The 13083-nt window shown below is 42.8% G+C and overlaps 2 protein-coding genes across 4 annotated transcripts in view; one reads left to right on the top strand and one right to left on the bottom strand.

The window, feature by feature from the left end:
* dsx-c73A (doublesex cognate 73A) overlaps positions 1-2555 on the bottom strand; it is a 37178-nt gene extending 34623 nt beyond the window's left edge. Inside the window, exon 1 of the mRNA XM_018005711.2 lies at positions 631-2555. Within this exon, the coding sequence (XP_017861200.1) occupies positions 631-2049 (1419 nt within the window). The 5' untranslated portion in view covers positions 2050-2555. The remainder of the gene's footprint in view (positions 1-630) is intronic.
* Positions 1-13083, top strand: part of LOC108612731 (elongation factor-like GTPase 1) — an 89837-nt gene that overhangs the window by 36616 nt on the left and 40138 nt on the right. The gene's annotated exons all lie outside the window — the stretch shown is intronic.

Genomic DNA, 13083 nt, shown 5'->3' with positions numbered 1-13083 from the left:
AAATAAATTTTACAAAATACAGAAAATATTTTTTTTATGGATAGCTGAGAGATCTAAGACGAATTTTTTCCTACTTTCGACTGTTGTCTTAGATCTTAACTCTGGGTCAGCTAGAGTATTTGAACTCTGGCATAGGCTTAGAGCCCGTGTTGTCATTGTTGTTCCTATTGCTCTCGCTGTAGTTGCAGTTGTCGTCGTTTGCTGTTGTCGCTGTCAGCAGTTGTTGTTGTTGTTGCTGCTGCTGCTGCTGCTGCTGGTCGCTTGTTGCTGTTTGCTGCCCCATGTTGCAGCTTTCAAAGTCAAGTTGTACCAATAATTCTGCATTTGACATTCAACTTCTCTTCTCTTCTTGTTGTTTTTTGTTTTTGTGCCATTTTCGGCCAAAAACGGTTTCTTAAGCTATCTCCATCCGTCCGCCCCCCGCCAAACTGTCTCTAATATATGTATATATATATATATATATATATATATATATATATATATATATCGTTGCATTGTCTTTTTGGCCAACTCGAAGCTAATTAAGCGGAAAATGTCAAAGGCAATTGCTTTATGGTTGGCTTTTACCAAATTTGGTTGGCTCATTAAAGTTGTTGGTGGGCAGCTTGACTTGTGGCTAACAGCACTTACCTTATTATCCTTGTTGTTGTTGTTGCTGTTGCTGTTGAGTTTTTGCTGATAGTATTCCTCGCGCGCATGCGTATTGAGACTGTCTATCAATGCGGAGGCATTCACATGCGCATCATAGACCATGGCATCGCTGGATGAGGATGAGGTTGAGGATGCTGCTGCCGCCGCCGCCGCTGCTGCTGCTGCTGAGGAGGAGCTGGCTGCAGCAAGTGGTATATTGGCTTGGGGCGTGCGCGTGTATAGCTGCTCTATGGGCAGGGCGGGGGCGGGCGAGTTGGCAGTTGTCATGGTGGCCGGATGGGTGGAGCCAGCTGGCGTTACCTTCTGCTGCTGCGGCTTGGTCGACAGCTTCTGATAGCTGCTGGTGCTGCCAGTCTGCTTCTTGTTGCCCGTATTAGTGGGTGGCTTTGACTGGGCCGCTGCATTCGCGGCTGCGGCGCTGACACTGCCGGGCCGCTGCTGTGGGTTACGTTTCAGTGCTGCCGCCACCTTGTGGCCAAAGGGTCGCTTGGTGGGTCGGATCTTGTGCTTGCCCATGGTGCTCAGCGTGCGTTGGTTGCCCGCACTCGAGGTGGTGCTGGTATTTGGCTCCGGATCGGCTGCTGTGATGGCAGCGATATTGTTATTCGAGCGTGCGGCCACAAACTGATCATCCGGATCGGTGGCATCCGTCAGCGCATCGCCGCTCGTTGTCGACTGCTCCAATTCCATTTCCTCCTGCTCTTGCTCCAGTTGCTCGGTGGATTGCGTTTCCTCGGCGCTGTTGCCCAAAGTGGTTGCCGTCGTCTCACTCACATCGGTGGTGGTGGGCAGCTCCTTCATGAGCATGGTCTGGGCCGTGACCTCCGCCTGCAGTGCCGCCTGCTCATTCATGGTATTCTGCAGCTCCAGCAACGTGGTCTCGTCCAGCAGCAGTGTGGGATCCGTTTCGGCCTCGGTATAGCCGGTGGTTGGCAATGTGCTGCCCTCGGCCTCCTCCGTGGACAGCGGCTGTGTGCTGCTGGTGCTGCTGCTGTTGTTGCTATTGGTGCTGCCACTGCTGCTCCTCGCCGAGGTCGCCTCCTGCTGTATCAGTTGCTGCTCCTCAATGTCCAATGTCTCCTTGAGCCTGGCCACACGCTCCACAATCCTGGCCAGCATATCCTTCTGCGGCTCTGGCAAATCCTTCGTATCCAACTCCAGCAGACGATCGTACTTCTTCATATTTCGCTTAACAGTCTCGATGTCGGCGCGTGTCTTCGATGCTGGCGGCGCCAGGGTGGGGTAGCTGGGGCTCTCCATGAAGTGGGTGCGCGCACGCCTGTTGCTGTAGCCCACCAGCTCGATGACACCCGGATAATCCGCTTGCGTGGCGGCGGGCAGAGCGCAGAGCATTGCAAGCAGCGCCAAGGCGCAGCTCCAGGCTGCACTGAGCGCCATCTCTTCTAACAGACCGGGGAAAGGTGTTGCAGTTCTTGCAGGTGGCTTAGCTGCTATTAACACTCTCACACACACACTCACAGTTGCACACACTCACGCACTTTTCGAAAAGTGGAACTCGCTTTGGTTTTGTCTTTTACTTTACTTATTTATATCCAGTTTTATATCGAATTTATTTTCTTTATACAAATTACTTTTTTTTAGTAATATATTTTTTTTTAACTTTTCCGTACTTTTTGTTCAACCCGTATTAGTGTCAACTAACTGTAACTGGCTGCACGGCGCACGACTCTGTTGTCAATTCAAGTCCAAGCTGGTCAGGAGTCAGCTCTACTGTGGATATAAGCACTTGTCTCTCTTTCTATATATATAATACATACATATACATACATACATATGTATATATATATATGTAATTCGATTTTATTATTTATTAAACTTCTTCTATCTTCGTTAGCCTTCGCGCTCCGATCGCAGTTGCGCTGTCGTCTAACGTCTAGGTACAAATGTTTCAGGCCGCGTTGCGGCAGCGTCTTTTAAAAATTTTCAACCGGAAAACGCTGCCGCTGCTGCCGTCAGCGTCGACAGCGACGTCGCCGTCGCCGTTTCGCTGTCTCGCAGCAGACTTTTCTCCCAGCTTTTGCGAACCGGTTTGACTCGCTGTAGAAAGATACAAAGATCTAACAGTTGCAATGTCTGCAAAAGTTCTACTTAAATATTGTTGAATTTTTAACAATTTTTTACAAATATTTCTATCATTATTTATTTATTTACTTTTATAAATATTTATTTTTGCACTCATTTTAGGCAAAAATTTGAGCTCAAGACCCTAATTCTAGCTTAACTGTTAAGTTAACAGCTGCTGTTAGCAGCGCTGTTAAGCTTCAAACATGTTGCATTGTTGAAATGTTGTTGAAACGTTGTTGAACTGCTTCAATTTTCGGGGTCTTCGCCTTGACTGAATGTGCAATATGTTGAGTTCGTTTGACAGCTGATCAAGTTGTTGTCGATGGGTTGGGGAGGGCTCCCGCTCGATAGGGGGGCTCGCTCCATTCAATTAGTCATTCCACGCACACACACAATCGAGCTGCTGCTGCTGTTGCTGCTGCTGCTGTTCGACTAGATTCTTTGCATTTTGGCCTGGTTCTTGGCTTTCGCTTCAATGTCAACGCCGCATCGTTTAGCCTGTCATCGATGTGCTCTATAAAATGATAGGAAAGTTTAGAGTTTTGTATGACGATCACGTAATACTCTTGCCTCGATTTGTTTATGTATGTTTACTGCTGGAGATTTTACAAATTTGTTCGGCAGCTGACTGAGTTGGTTTCGTTGAGTTGAATCATTAGCTCGTATAGGAATGCCTGATAAGAAAGTATTTGTTGTGCGTATAAGAACGGCTTTTTGATATCATTGATAGCTGGACAGATAAGTGAGAGTTTCCATATAGTTAGGAATTGGAGCAGATGCTGAGAAGCTGGGATGGATAGTAATATCTTAAGTTTAAGAGAAGCTGTATGTATTTTAGACTTATTTCTTATATAACACCATCTAATTATTGATTTTCGATATGAAGCAGATAAGCTGAGAAATGTTTCGAATCTACTAGAGTGAAACATAGTAATTAAAATTTTTATATTAGCAGAGAAACTAAAAATAGTTTAGAGTAAAATATTATAAACAAAACTTGGTTTTTATAGCATCAACAGAAACGTTTTATAAGAAACAGTTTTTTTCAATTTTTTTTTTCCCCTATACTGCTTAATATTGATAATTATAACTATAATAACTGCATGCAATTATGCAGTCTAGAAGTTAAACTAAATTCATTCATACATAGTGTGTGATATATATATTCATATACATCCATTCCCACTTACGAACAGCACATAATCTCCATATACTCTAACTTATTCTAACCCATCTCCCAACTGGTCAAACCTGCCGCCCAGAGACACCTCGCTGGCTCTGCCTGCCTCGGTTTCAATTTAGCTTAAATGACAACATTTATAATAGACATAATTTGTCGCGTGTGCTCTCACTCGAAGTTAATTGAAGTCCCCGCCCCCCTCTTGCCAACTCAGTCATTTCTCACTGCGATCAAACATAACGCGGCCCTCTGATCGTACGTGTTGTGGCTGCTAATGATCTTCATGGATTTCCATTTCTAGCGGCCTTTCTCATAAATATACATATAGCTATATATATATATGACTCTGTGGATATCTATAGACTAGATATAGCGGAGTGTTTGCCATTGAAAATTTCTACCATGGGAACGCCATAAAACAATAACAAATGGCACCCAGGTCGACGTCTGCTGGGCTCCCACTGGGTCCATGTCCAATAAAAGAAACCGAGCGTTAATTAAAAAAATGGCCATAGATCAATGCACCTGATAGATGAGCCAGCTGTGGCTGCTGCTGCTGCTGTGGCTGCTTCTGCTGCTGTTGCTGCTGCTACTGCTGCTGCAACTCTTGCTGCTGTTGCTTGCGGCTTACTTACTGCAAAAGTTGTCCATAATTTGCTGAGCAACTAGAAGAAGAGCCCAAAGTTTTGCCTCCCTAATTGTGGCACGCCCTCCTTTGGCATGCGTTTGACAAGTCCTTAGGCGGTTCATTAGCCAAATGGAAGACACGTTCTGATCGCATTGACACACATGCAAATCGTGGGTGCCATTTGCCGTTGTGAGTGGGTGCTGCTGCTGCTGCTGCGTGGCTAACTGCAACTGTTGCTGTCGAAAAACAAAACAAAAAATACGAGGAAAAACGAAAAATAGTTGCAACCGGGCAACTTTCTTCGGCTTATCTTTATGCATATGCAACGCAATGGCGGCGTCTGCATTCTTTTGTGGCAAGACGGCATAAAATATGCGAGCGACGCGACGCAGCGCGATCATCTGCCACAGCAGCAGCAACAGCAGCGGCAGCCGCAACAGTAATAGCAGCAGCAACACCAACAGCATCTGCAGCGGCAGCAGCAACATCCACGGCATTGGCATTGGCAACTGCAACTCTTGAACTTTACCAGCAATGAAAAGCTTGGCTGTGGCCCTTTTAGCCAGCGACTGTTTAGCATTTGCAGCCGAGAGCAACTTTTGCATAGACATAGACACAGTGAGAGAGACGGAGAGAGAGAGAGAGAGCGAGCTGGAGAGTGTGTGAGCGAGAGAAAGGCAGGGGAGTGAGCGAGCGAAAGAGATGCTGCACGATGCTGCCGCTGCTGCTGCTGCTCAAGTGCCAATGGCAATCTGCTTTTTATACCAAATACCCATTGCAAATGTTGCTAGGAGGTATAATAAAGTTGGACTTCTATGGGACAGTGAGAAGTAGAATCTTTCATTGAATAGCTATCTATATAATTATTATGTCTGTATAAGCAGCAAGACACGCCTGATTATAGTAATTATAAATAAATGGGTTTATGCATATCTCATACCTTGACATTTTATAATTTGTTGTATTTAAACTTGAACAAGATCGATCAAATCGATATTGATCTTCATAGGTAGGAAGACTTTTCATTTTTCAATAAATTTTCGATAATAATAGCATTTACATACATATATAGTAGTAGTAGTAGCTGCTTTTGAAACGATTAGGAATAAAGCTTCCATTGAATAATCTGTAATTACTTGGATTTTCTCATGTCGATATATATCGATACACGATTTTTCTCTTTATTTACTTAAAGAAATCTATAAAAATCTATCAAATTACTCATATAACTGCTAGTGGAGCAAGCCGATTGTTATTTTATACTATGAATAACCATTCGTAAAGCTTATGTTTCTCTAAAGAAATATATGGATATACATAACATTACTGTGAATACAGGGTATCTGCTAACCGAGCAGCCTCATTTTGGGGCACTCTTACTTGTTGTTGTGGCTCTTGTTGCTGTTGCCGTATGTTGTTGTTGTTGCTGAGGGGACTGTATTTTCTTATGTTGTTGCTGTTGTTGCTGTTGCTGCTGCTGTTGTTGTTTATTTCCCTGCAGTTTGATCTTTTGGTCTTTGGCGGTAATTTTTGTTGCCGCAGCGGCGTCTGCGCCTTTTCCTTAGCAATTGTTGCTGCTGCAAACACTCTATTGGCTTTCGGTTGCTGCTGCTGCTGCTGTTGTAGCAGTTGCTGTTGCTGTAGAGTTGCTGTTGCTGTTCTTTACTGTGCCTGCCTTTTGCATTGCATTTCTTATTTCTATTTTCGCTTTATCTACAAGTTTTGTCTTCATTTTTATTTTAATAGTGCAAATGATTCCGCTCTTTTGCAAATTGCAGCTGATTTTTTAGCTGGCGATAAAATGCACGACGGCAACATCTCTCTGTTGCTGTCGCTGTCGCTGCTGCCGGTCGCATTGCGCCTTCTCTTTAACACATAATGATTTCAAATAGTTGCTGCTTTGGTGCTGGGTGCGAAATTAATTTGAATTATTACTATTATTAGATGTTATTTGTGTAATGCGGCGTTCGATAGCGCTTGCCCAGGTACAGTTAGGGCGCAGATGTTGCTGCTGCTGCTGCTGCTGCATGTTGCTGCCGTGCATTATGCAAGATTGCCAGACGTTATCCACAGCAAATGCGGCACAGTAAGAGCTGCAACAAATTTCAGTGATAAGCCGAACAGACGGGCAAACAGCAACAGCAACAACAGCAGCAACAGCAGCAGAGGCAACAATTGCTGCTGCATAACTTGTGCCTGCTTCAATTACCAATTGTTGTTGCCGTTTAAATGATTGCATTGTTGGCCACATTTAAATTTATTAAAACTGCGCAGCTTCTAACGGGCAGCAGCTTGGAATGTTGCCGCTTGCTACCGATGCTGCTGCTGTTGCTGCTGCCGTTCATTGACCGTGCAACGTTTGGCCTTGTGCTTCCTCCTGCTGTTCGATTGTCGATTCTCAGCAATTGTTTCTCTTCTTCTACATTCTGCATTTTGCATGCAATTTAATGTCATTTGTCATTTGCTTAATTGTGACCAAGCGCTTGTTGCATTTCCTGCAACAACTAAATGCCGTTTTGTAATTGTTGCAAGGCACGCAGCTGCCAATGATGTTGCTGCTGCTGATGCTGCTGCTGCTGTTGCTGCTACAGCATCTGCTCCACAGTCGGCATCAGTTCTGCCGCTGGGCCATTTAGTTTCAATTAATCAAGTTGTCGCTGCACGCGTCTATTAGCTGTTTATGACAGTGCCCCCCCTAGGGGTGCGCGAGTCCAGTTGCTTCACTCATTAGCGGCGCCCCCAAGTTGCAACAGTTGTTAGAGTTGTTGTTGCTGTTGCTGTTATTAAATACTCCCGTGGCAGTTGCCGCTACTGCCTCACGGTGATTTCTCGGACACATTTAGTCCAGCTTTTTTACTTAATGCTCGCCCACGCCATTTATAGGAGCATATGAGCTTTCAGTGCCTTGAGCTGCTGCTTCTGTTCTATTCTTCTGTTTCCAGCTCCTCTCGTGATATGGTCAATTTTCTTCTCAGCTCTATTCGATTACTGTTTGCTCTTCTCCATTTTCTTCTCTGAAGAGCGAATCAAGAGGAAAGAAGGAAGAGAGAAATTCGTTTTCTACCTGATTCTTGTTTCGCTTCATTCTTTCTCTCTCTCACTCTCATTCTCATTGTCCTTCTCTTCTGATTTCCCCTTTTCTGTCTTCTCTCCTTGGCTCTCCTCTTCTGTTCTTATTTTCTCTCCTCTCTTTGAACACTGAAGAAGGTAGATCTTCTCTTCTCTCTTCACCCCTTACTATTCTCCATTTTCTTCTGTTCTCTTCTTGTCTCTCATCTTCTATTCTCTTCTGTTTTCATATCCTCTATCAGCTTTTTTCCTGCTCTCTTCCTGTTTCTTCTCTTCTCGTCCTGAGCGAGTATTTAACAGTCGTATCTACTCATTAATTTTCCGTTTTTTTTTCGGGCCTTGTTTTGTAACATGTGAAGTTCTTGCGAGTGCTCCATTTGTCCGTTTGGGCTTTATATGCTTGGGTACCGTTGCAGGCGTCAGCGGCGCCGTCGCAACTTTTGGTGGTTGCGCCCCGTCCCGCTGCCTAAGTGACGGACAGCATTTTGCGCCCAGCTGTCAGTCGGAGGTTCGTTGACTCGGCCACCAGTTGGCCGAACAGTTGGTGTTGAAACAATCAGGTCCGACCAGTGGCCATTTGATGAGCCTAGCGCATTGCATAATGTTCCGCCCAGACAAACGAATCAAGTCGCTGACTTCGTAATTGCCCAGACTGCAAATTGAATTTATGTTAAGTCTAACTGGCAATTTTTCTGTTTTGGTTTCTTTTTCTTTATTTTGTTTGGGAGTTCTTAGAGTTGAAAGAGACTACAAGTTCATTTGCCTGAGCCGCCAGTTTATAGCCCAGATTTACCAGTTCTACAAAAAGAATTAACTCTGTTAAATGCCAGACTTTTGAATAATAGAATTATGTAAATTAGCTATGAGCGCTCAACTTAATATTTTATAAAGAAGGCTCGTAGTTAAATGGAACTTTTACTGTGGCAAAGTAACGGCTAAGGCAGCAAATGTTTGGCATAATAACGTTCTTAAGCTTATGCATATATTTCTGTCTTTCTTTTATTGACAGTAGTATAACTTTTAGCATCTTTAGCTAACAGTTGGATATGTTTGATATAACAGTCTTATATAAGATATCATTTATATGACGTATCTTTAGCTAGATTTATACCAAATTTTGACCTAATGAAAGTGTAAAGCAAACGCCACGAACTCGCTATTAAGGGCTAACAGCTGTTAAATAATAACATATATGAGTTAACAGGCCTAATAGATAAATTACTAGTGCTTGAAAACTTTTAAAATGCATCTTACAGTCTGGATACTATTTTGAAACTAAAAACAATATTTCTTAGCATTAACATAATTATAACATTACACATAGATAGCTCTCAATTAATTTAAATGACTATAACATAACACATAACATTAACAGACTTAATTCAGCATTTTCCCAACTAAAGCATGAGAATAAAATTTCAAATTATAGACAAGCCCGCATAACCATTACATGATTCCAACATTAACAGACTGAGCTTAACATATGCCCAACTAGAAACCTAAATAATAATTGATAGCTTAGCAGCATTTACTAATTGGTTGCCGTTGCACAAATCTCTGGTGAAAATATCTTGAATTCAATCGGTACGATTTTCATATTTGTTTTATTTATTATACGATGCGCTTGGCTGGCCGGTTTATCTTGATAAATTTTTAAATAGATAGCCGCCAGATAAAACCAGTTGCAAGGCGGCCAAACCGATGCAATCTAGCAGATGCGGCAGCACCAGCAACAGGTAGGCACCAGGTAGGCAGCCAGCCAGCCAGGAGTTAAAGGCAAAAGATTGCGGCACACCCCCCACGACTAATTGTGCTCATTTCCATTTATCAGAGCTGGGGCAACCCAAATGAATTACAGCACTAAAAGCAAATTAAAATCGTGCCAAAGTGTTTGCAGCATAAGCATTTCACAATGGGCCGAAGCAGCTGGAGCAGCCAGAGATCTGGAGCTCTAGAGCTCCACATATCTCTATGGAGGCTGGTTGCATTAAGCATTTAATTTAGTGCCTAGGCAGCAATTTTCATGCGTTGGCAATTGTCTCGCTGAATCGGAATTCGCGTGTTGCGTCTTTTATTTTTAGAGCTATAAACTTGGTTGCATTTGTTGCACTGTGTGGAGGCACTTGATGCTGCTGCTGCTGCTGCTGCGACTGTTGCTCGTTTGCCAAATGCAATTAAATGTGTGTCGCTGGAGCTGGCTGGCTGGCTGGCTGGCGAGCAGCAGTCAGCAGTCAGCAGGCAACACTCGACGGCAACTGTGCCGCATAATTGTGCCAAATGAATTTGTAATTATGTGTGTGTGCCATGAACTTCAAATGGCCAACTAGCCGGTTTTGGTCATGTGAGTGACATCACATGCTAGCTGACTCCTGCTGCCACAATACACTCCAAATTCTGTTCGTCTTCCGCAGGCCAGCGTCTTAGACATGGCTAGCATGACACCACAGAAACAAAATCAAGCCAAAACAAAAATTTAATTAAAGCGCATGACGCAAAAATTCTTGCTGTTTAAATCAACAGCAACAGCAACAACAACGACAACAGCGGCAACAATAGCCGCAACAACATCGGCAAACAGCAGCAACTGCAAAGTCACCAAAGAACACGAACTTGCGGCATCGAACGAGTTCACGATGGCAAGATACACTGTATTCGTTCAATGAGAGTCTAGATGGGGTGGCAAATATTTTAGCAGAGTGAGTAGAGCATTGAAATCAAGGCATTAAAATGGATAGATGCATGTGTGCAGGCATACATATGTATGTGTATACATGCATAAGCATCATACAGCCTGAGTGTTAAAACATATACTTATGCAAACTTACATACATGCATACTTCAATACATACATGAATCAATATTTCTATCAGTACTATCACTAGGTACATACATTCAAACATACATGCATGCATACATACATACATACATACATACATACATACATACATACATACACACAGACATGCATACATACATTAAAATATACATGCATACATACATCAATATATACATCAGTAGATACATACATACTTTAAATATTAATAAATCAATATATTCATATACACATGTATACATTCATAGATGCTTACATGCATACATACATGAATACATACATATATGTATACATACATTCATCAATAATTTCTTACATAAATTCATATTCATTTGCACTTGCATTGATAATCACATCAAGCAGATCAATCCGACAAAAATAAAGTCATGAGAATTGCAGAGAAAGGCGATCTATACGTTTGTATTTATTATTTCCTGAAGGACTTCAAGTCAGCTAAGAGAAAGTACATGAATAAGGAAATTTATCTATACATAACACAGATGATATCAACACCTAAAGACCTATAAGGCAGAGACAGTAAACACAGGCTATATTAGACAAAGGTAAAAGCCCCTATTGGCTGCATTAAACCTACACATTTTGCTTGACAAACTAAACGAAACCCGAAAATATATACAGTAGTAGAGAGCTAATATACCCCTCCTACAGCTGGGCCAAACAGTGCATAGAGACCAAAGATGACTTTAAAAACTCACGCAGAATTTTGGACACGGCCCAAAGTGTCAAACTCATGTGAAGTGCGCGAGCGAGAGCGACATATTTGGCAAGAGGCGTTCAGAGACTCGACCGTGTTGCCGCCTTACAGGCCAATTAAATGGCGACACTTTATGCCTGATGATGATGGTGAGGCCCAAAAGAAGCAGAAGCAACAGCAACAGCTAGAGCTACAGCATCGGCATTCAACATTCAGCATCCAGCATCATCATCAATCCCCAGTGGCTGACTGTGAACGCTCGTAAATGGGTCAATGATGGCTTAAATTGTGCGGCTTTGTTAAATGGTGCACGCGGTCTTCTGGTTAGCGGTCTGAAAAGGTCTCGACTCGGCAGAGTCGCTCGGGCCCTGACATCTGATCGCACCTCTGACTTCAACTCCAATTCTCTCAGTGACGATTGACTGATGGGCTATAGTATATGTTAGTTTCTTTGCCTTGCGGTTGTTGACAGCCCCCTCCCTAACCCTCGGCCGGCTTTAACCATATTCGATTTATGAACTACAGTTCAGTTTCAGTATTGCATTTAGCATTTGGCATTGCGTTATTGAGTTGTTGCAGTTTTTTTTTCTTTGTTGCTGTTGCTGTTGTTGTTGTTGTTGTTGCCCCTGCAACAATTTGTCTAATGTGCCAATTTGGTCGCATCTACCGCCTTGGCTGGCGTATCGTTAGCTCAATGCTTGATCATGTTGATTTCTTTCTTTTGTGCACTTTTCTTGCGGCCTATCAATGACAAGGCAACAAGAGACGTTAGATGCCTCCTCCAGCTCCCGCACCCGGTCCACCTACCCCTTCCCCACTCAACCCCCAACCACCATTGACTTTTGCCTCTTTTGGCTTCGAGTTGAACGCGGTTCGTGCTTTACATAGCGTGACACGAGTTGACTGAATGGAGCTTGATATGCGTGTCTGTGCTAAATGCGATAGAAGCTAAAAGAAACTGACTGGGTGAAAATAGTCAAGTTCCCAAATTGCCTAGACCAGCCATAGAGTTCTTACACGACTCACAGCGGACTTGGACACGGCTCTATGGGATTTAGCAGAAGTGTGGTTAGATTCTGTTTATGAATCAGCATGAGTAGAGCATAAATAGTAGAATAATACTATAGAATGACTGACTTACCATATTGACTTGAATTTTAGACGATTGAACTGACTTGGGGATACTTAGGGTTACAGACAGAACAGGTTGACTAGAATATGAATATAAATGAATGATATAGATATGAATGATTAGTACCTTATATAATTTACCATGAATAGACTAGCTAGATTTTAGTTTAACTGAAAGCTTCATTGCTCTAAGCTTCATTTTTCATACATATATCCTAATCAGATCTGTATCTATACGATATATTCATATATAAAGAGTAGTCTGTATAAATTCTTATAAAAATATTAACTGAAATCAAATAACCCTAGTTTACTCACGCTGCCATTTCTAGCAGCTGGCTATTGCTTATGGAGCCCTATAATTTCCACACCAGTCGCTAGATTTTTCGGTCTTTTCTGTTGGCGATGCGCTCACTTGTCCCATTTATTTATTTTGTATTTCTGCTGTTTAAATTTAATTCACGATCTGCCATCAAGTCGAGTCGAGTCGAGTCGCGTCGCGTCGCGTCGAGTTGAGCTGCGTTGAGTTGAGTTGAATTGAGTCGGAACAAAAGGCAGCTACGAAAATTCCCTCGACGCTTGCCAATTGCAATTGCAATAGGAATAGCAATAGCAACAGCAACAGCTCTTCTTGTGCATCGTCTTCATCGTCATCTTCGTCTTCTTCTTCTTCTAACGAGGGGACTTTTCTTTTGCTTACTTTCCGATTTTTAGCTGCAGTCGGAAAAATCTTTTCGTTCGCGTACTTAACCGCAATAATTTTGCTCATTTGAGTGTCGTGGAAATGAGTT

Source organism: Drosophila arizonae, chromosome 4, assembly GCF_054131065.1.
Source record: "Drosophila arizonae isolate 15081-1271.41 chromosome 4, UAZ_ARI_1.0, whole genome shotgun sequence".
NCBI lineage: Eukaryota > Metazoa > Arthropoda > Insecta > Diptera > Drosophilidae > Drosophila > Drosophila arizonae.
This window is presented reverse-complemented; position numbering and strand designations above follow the sequence as displayed.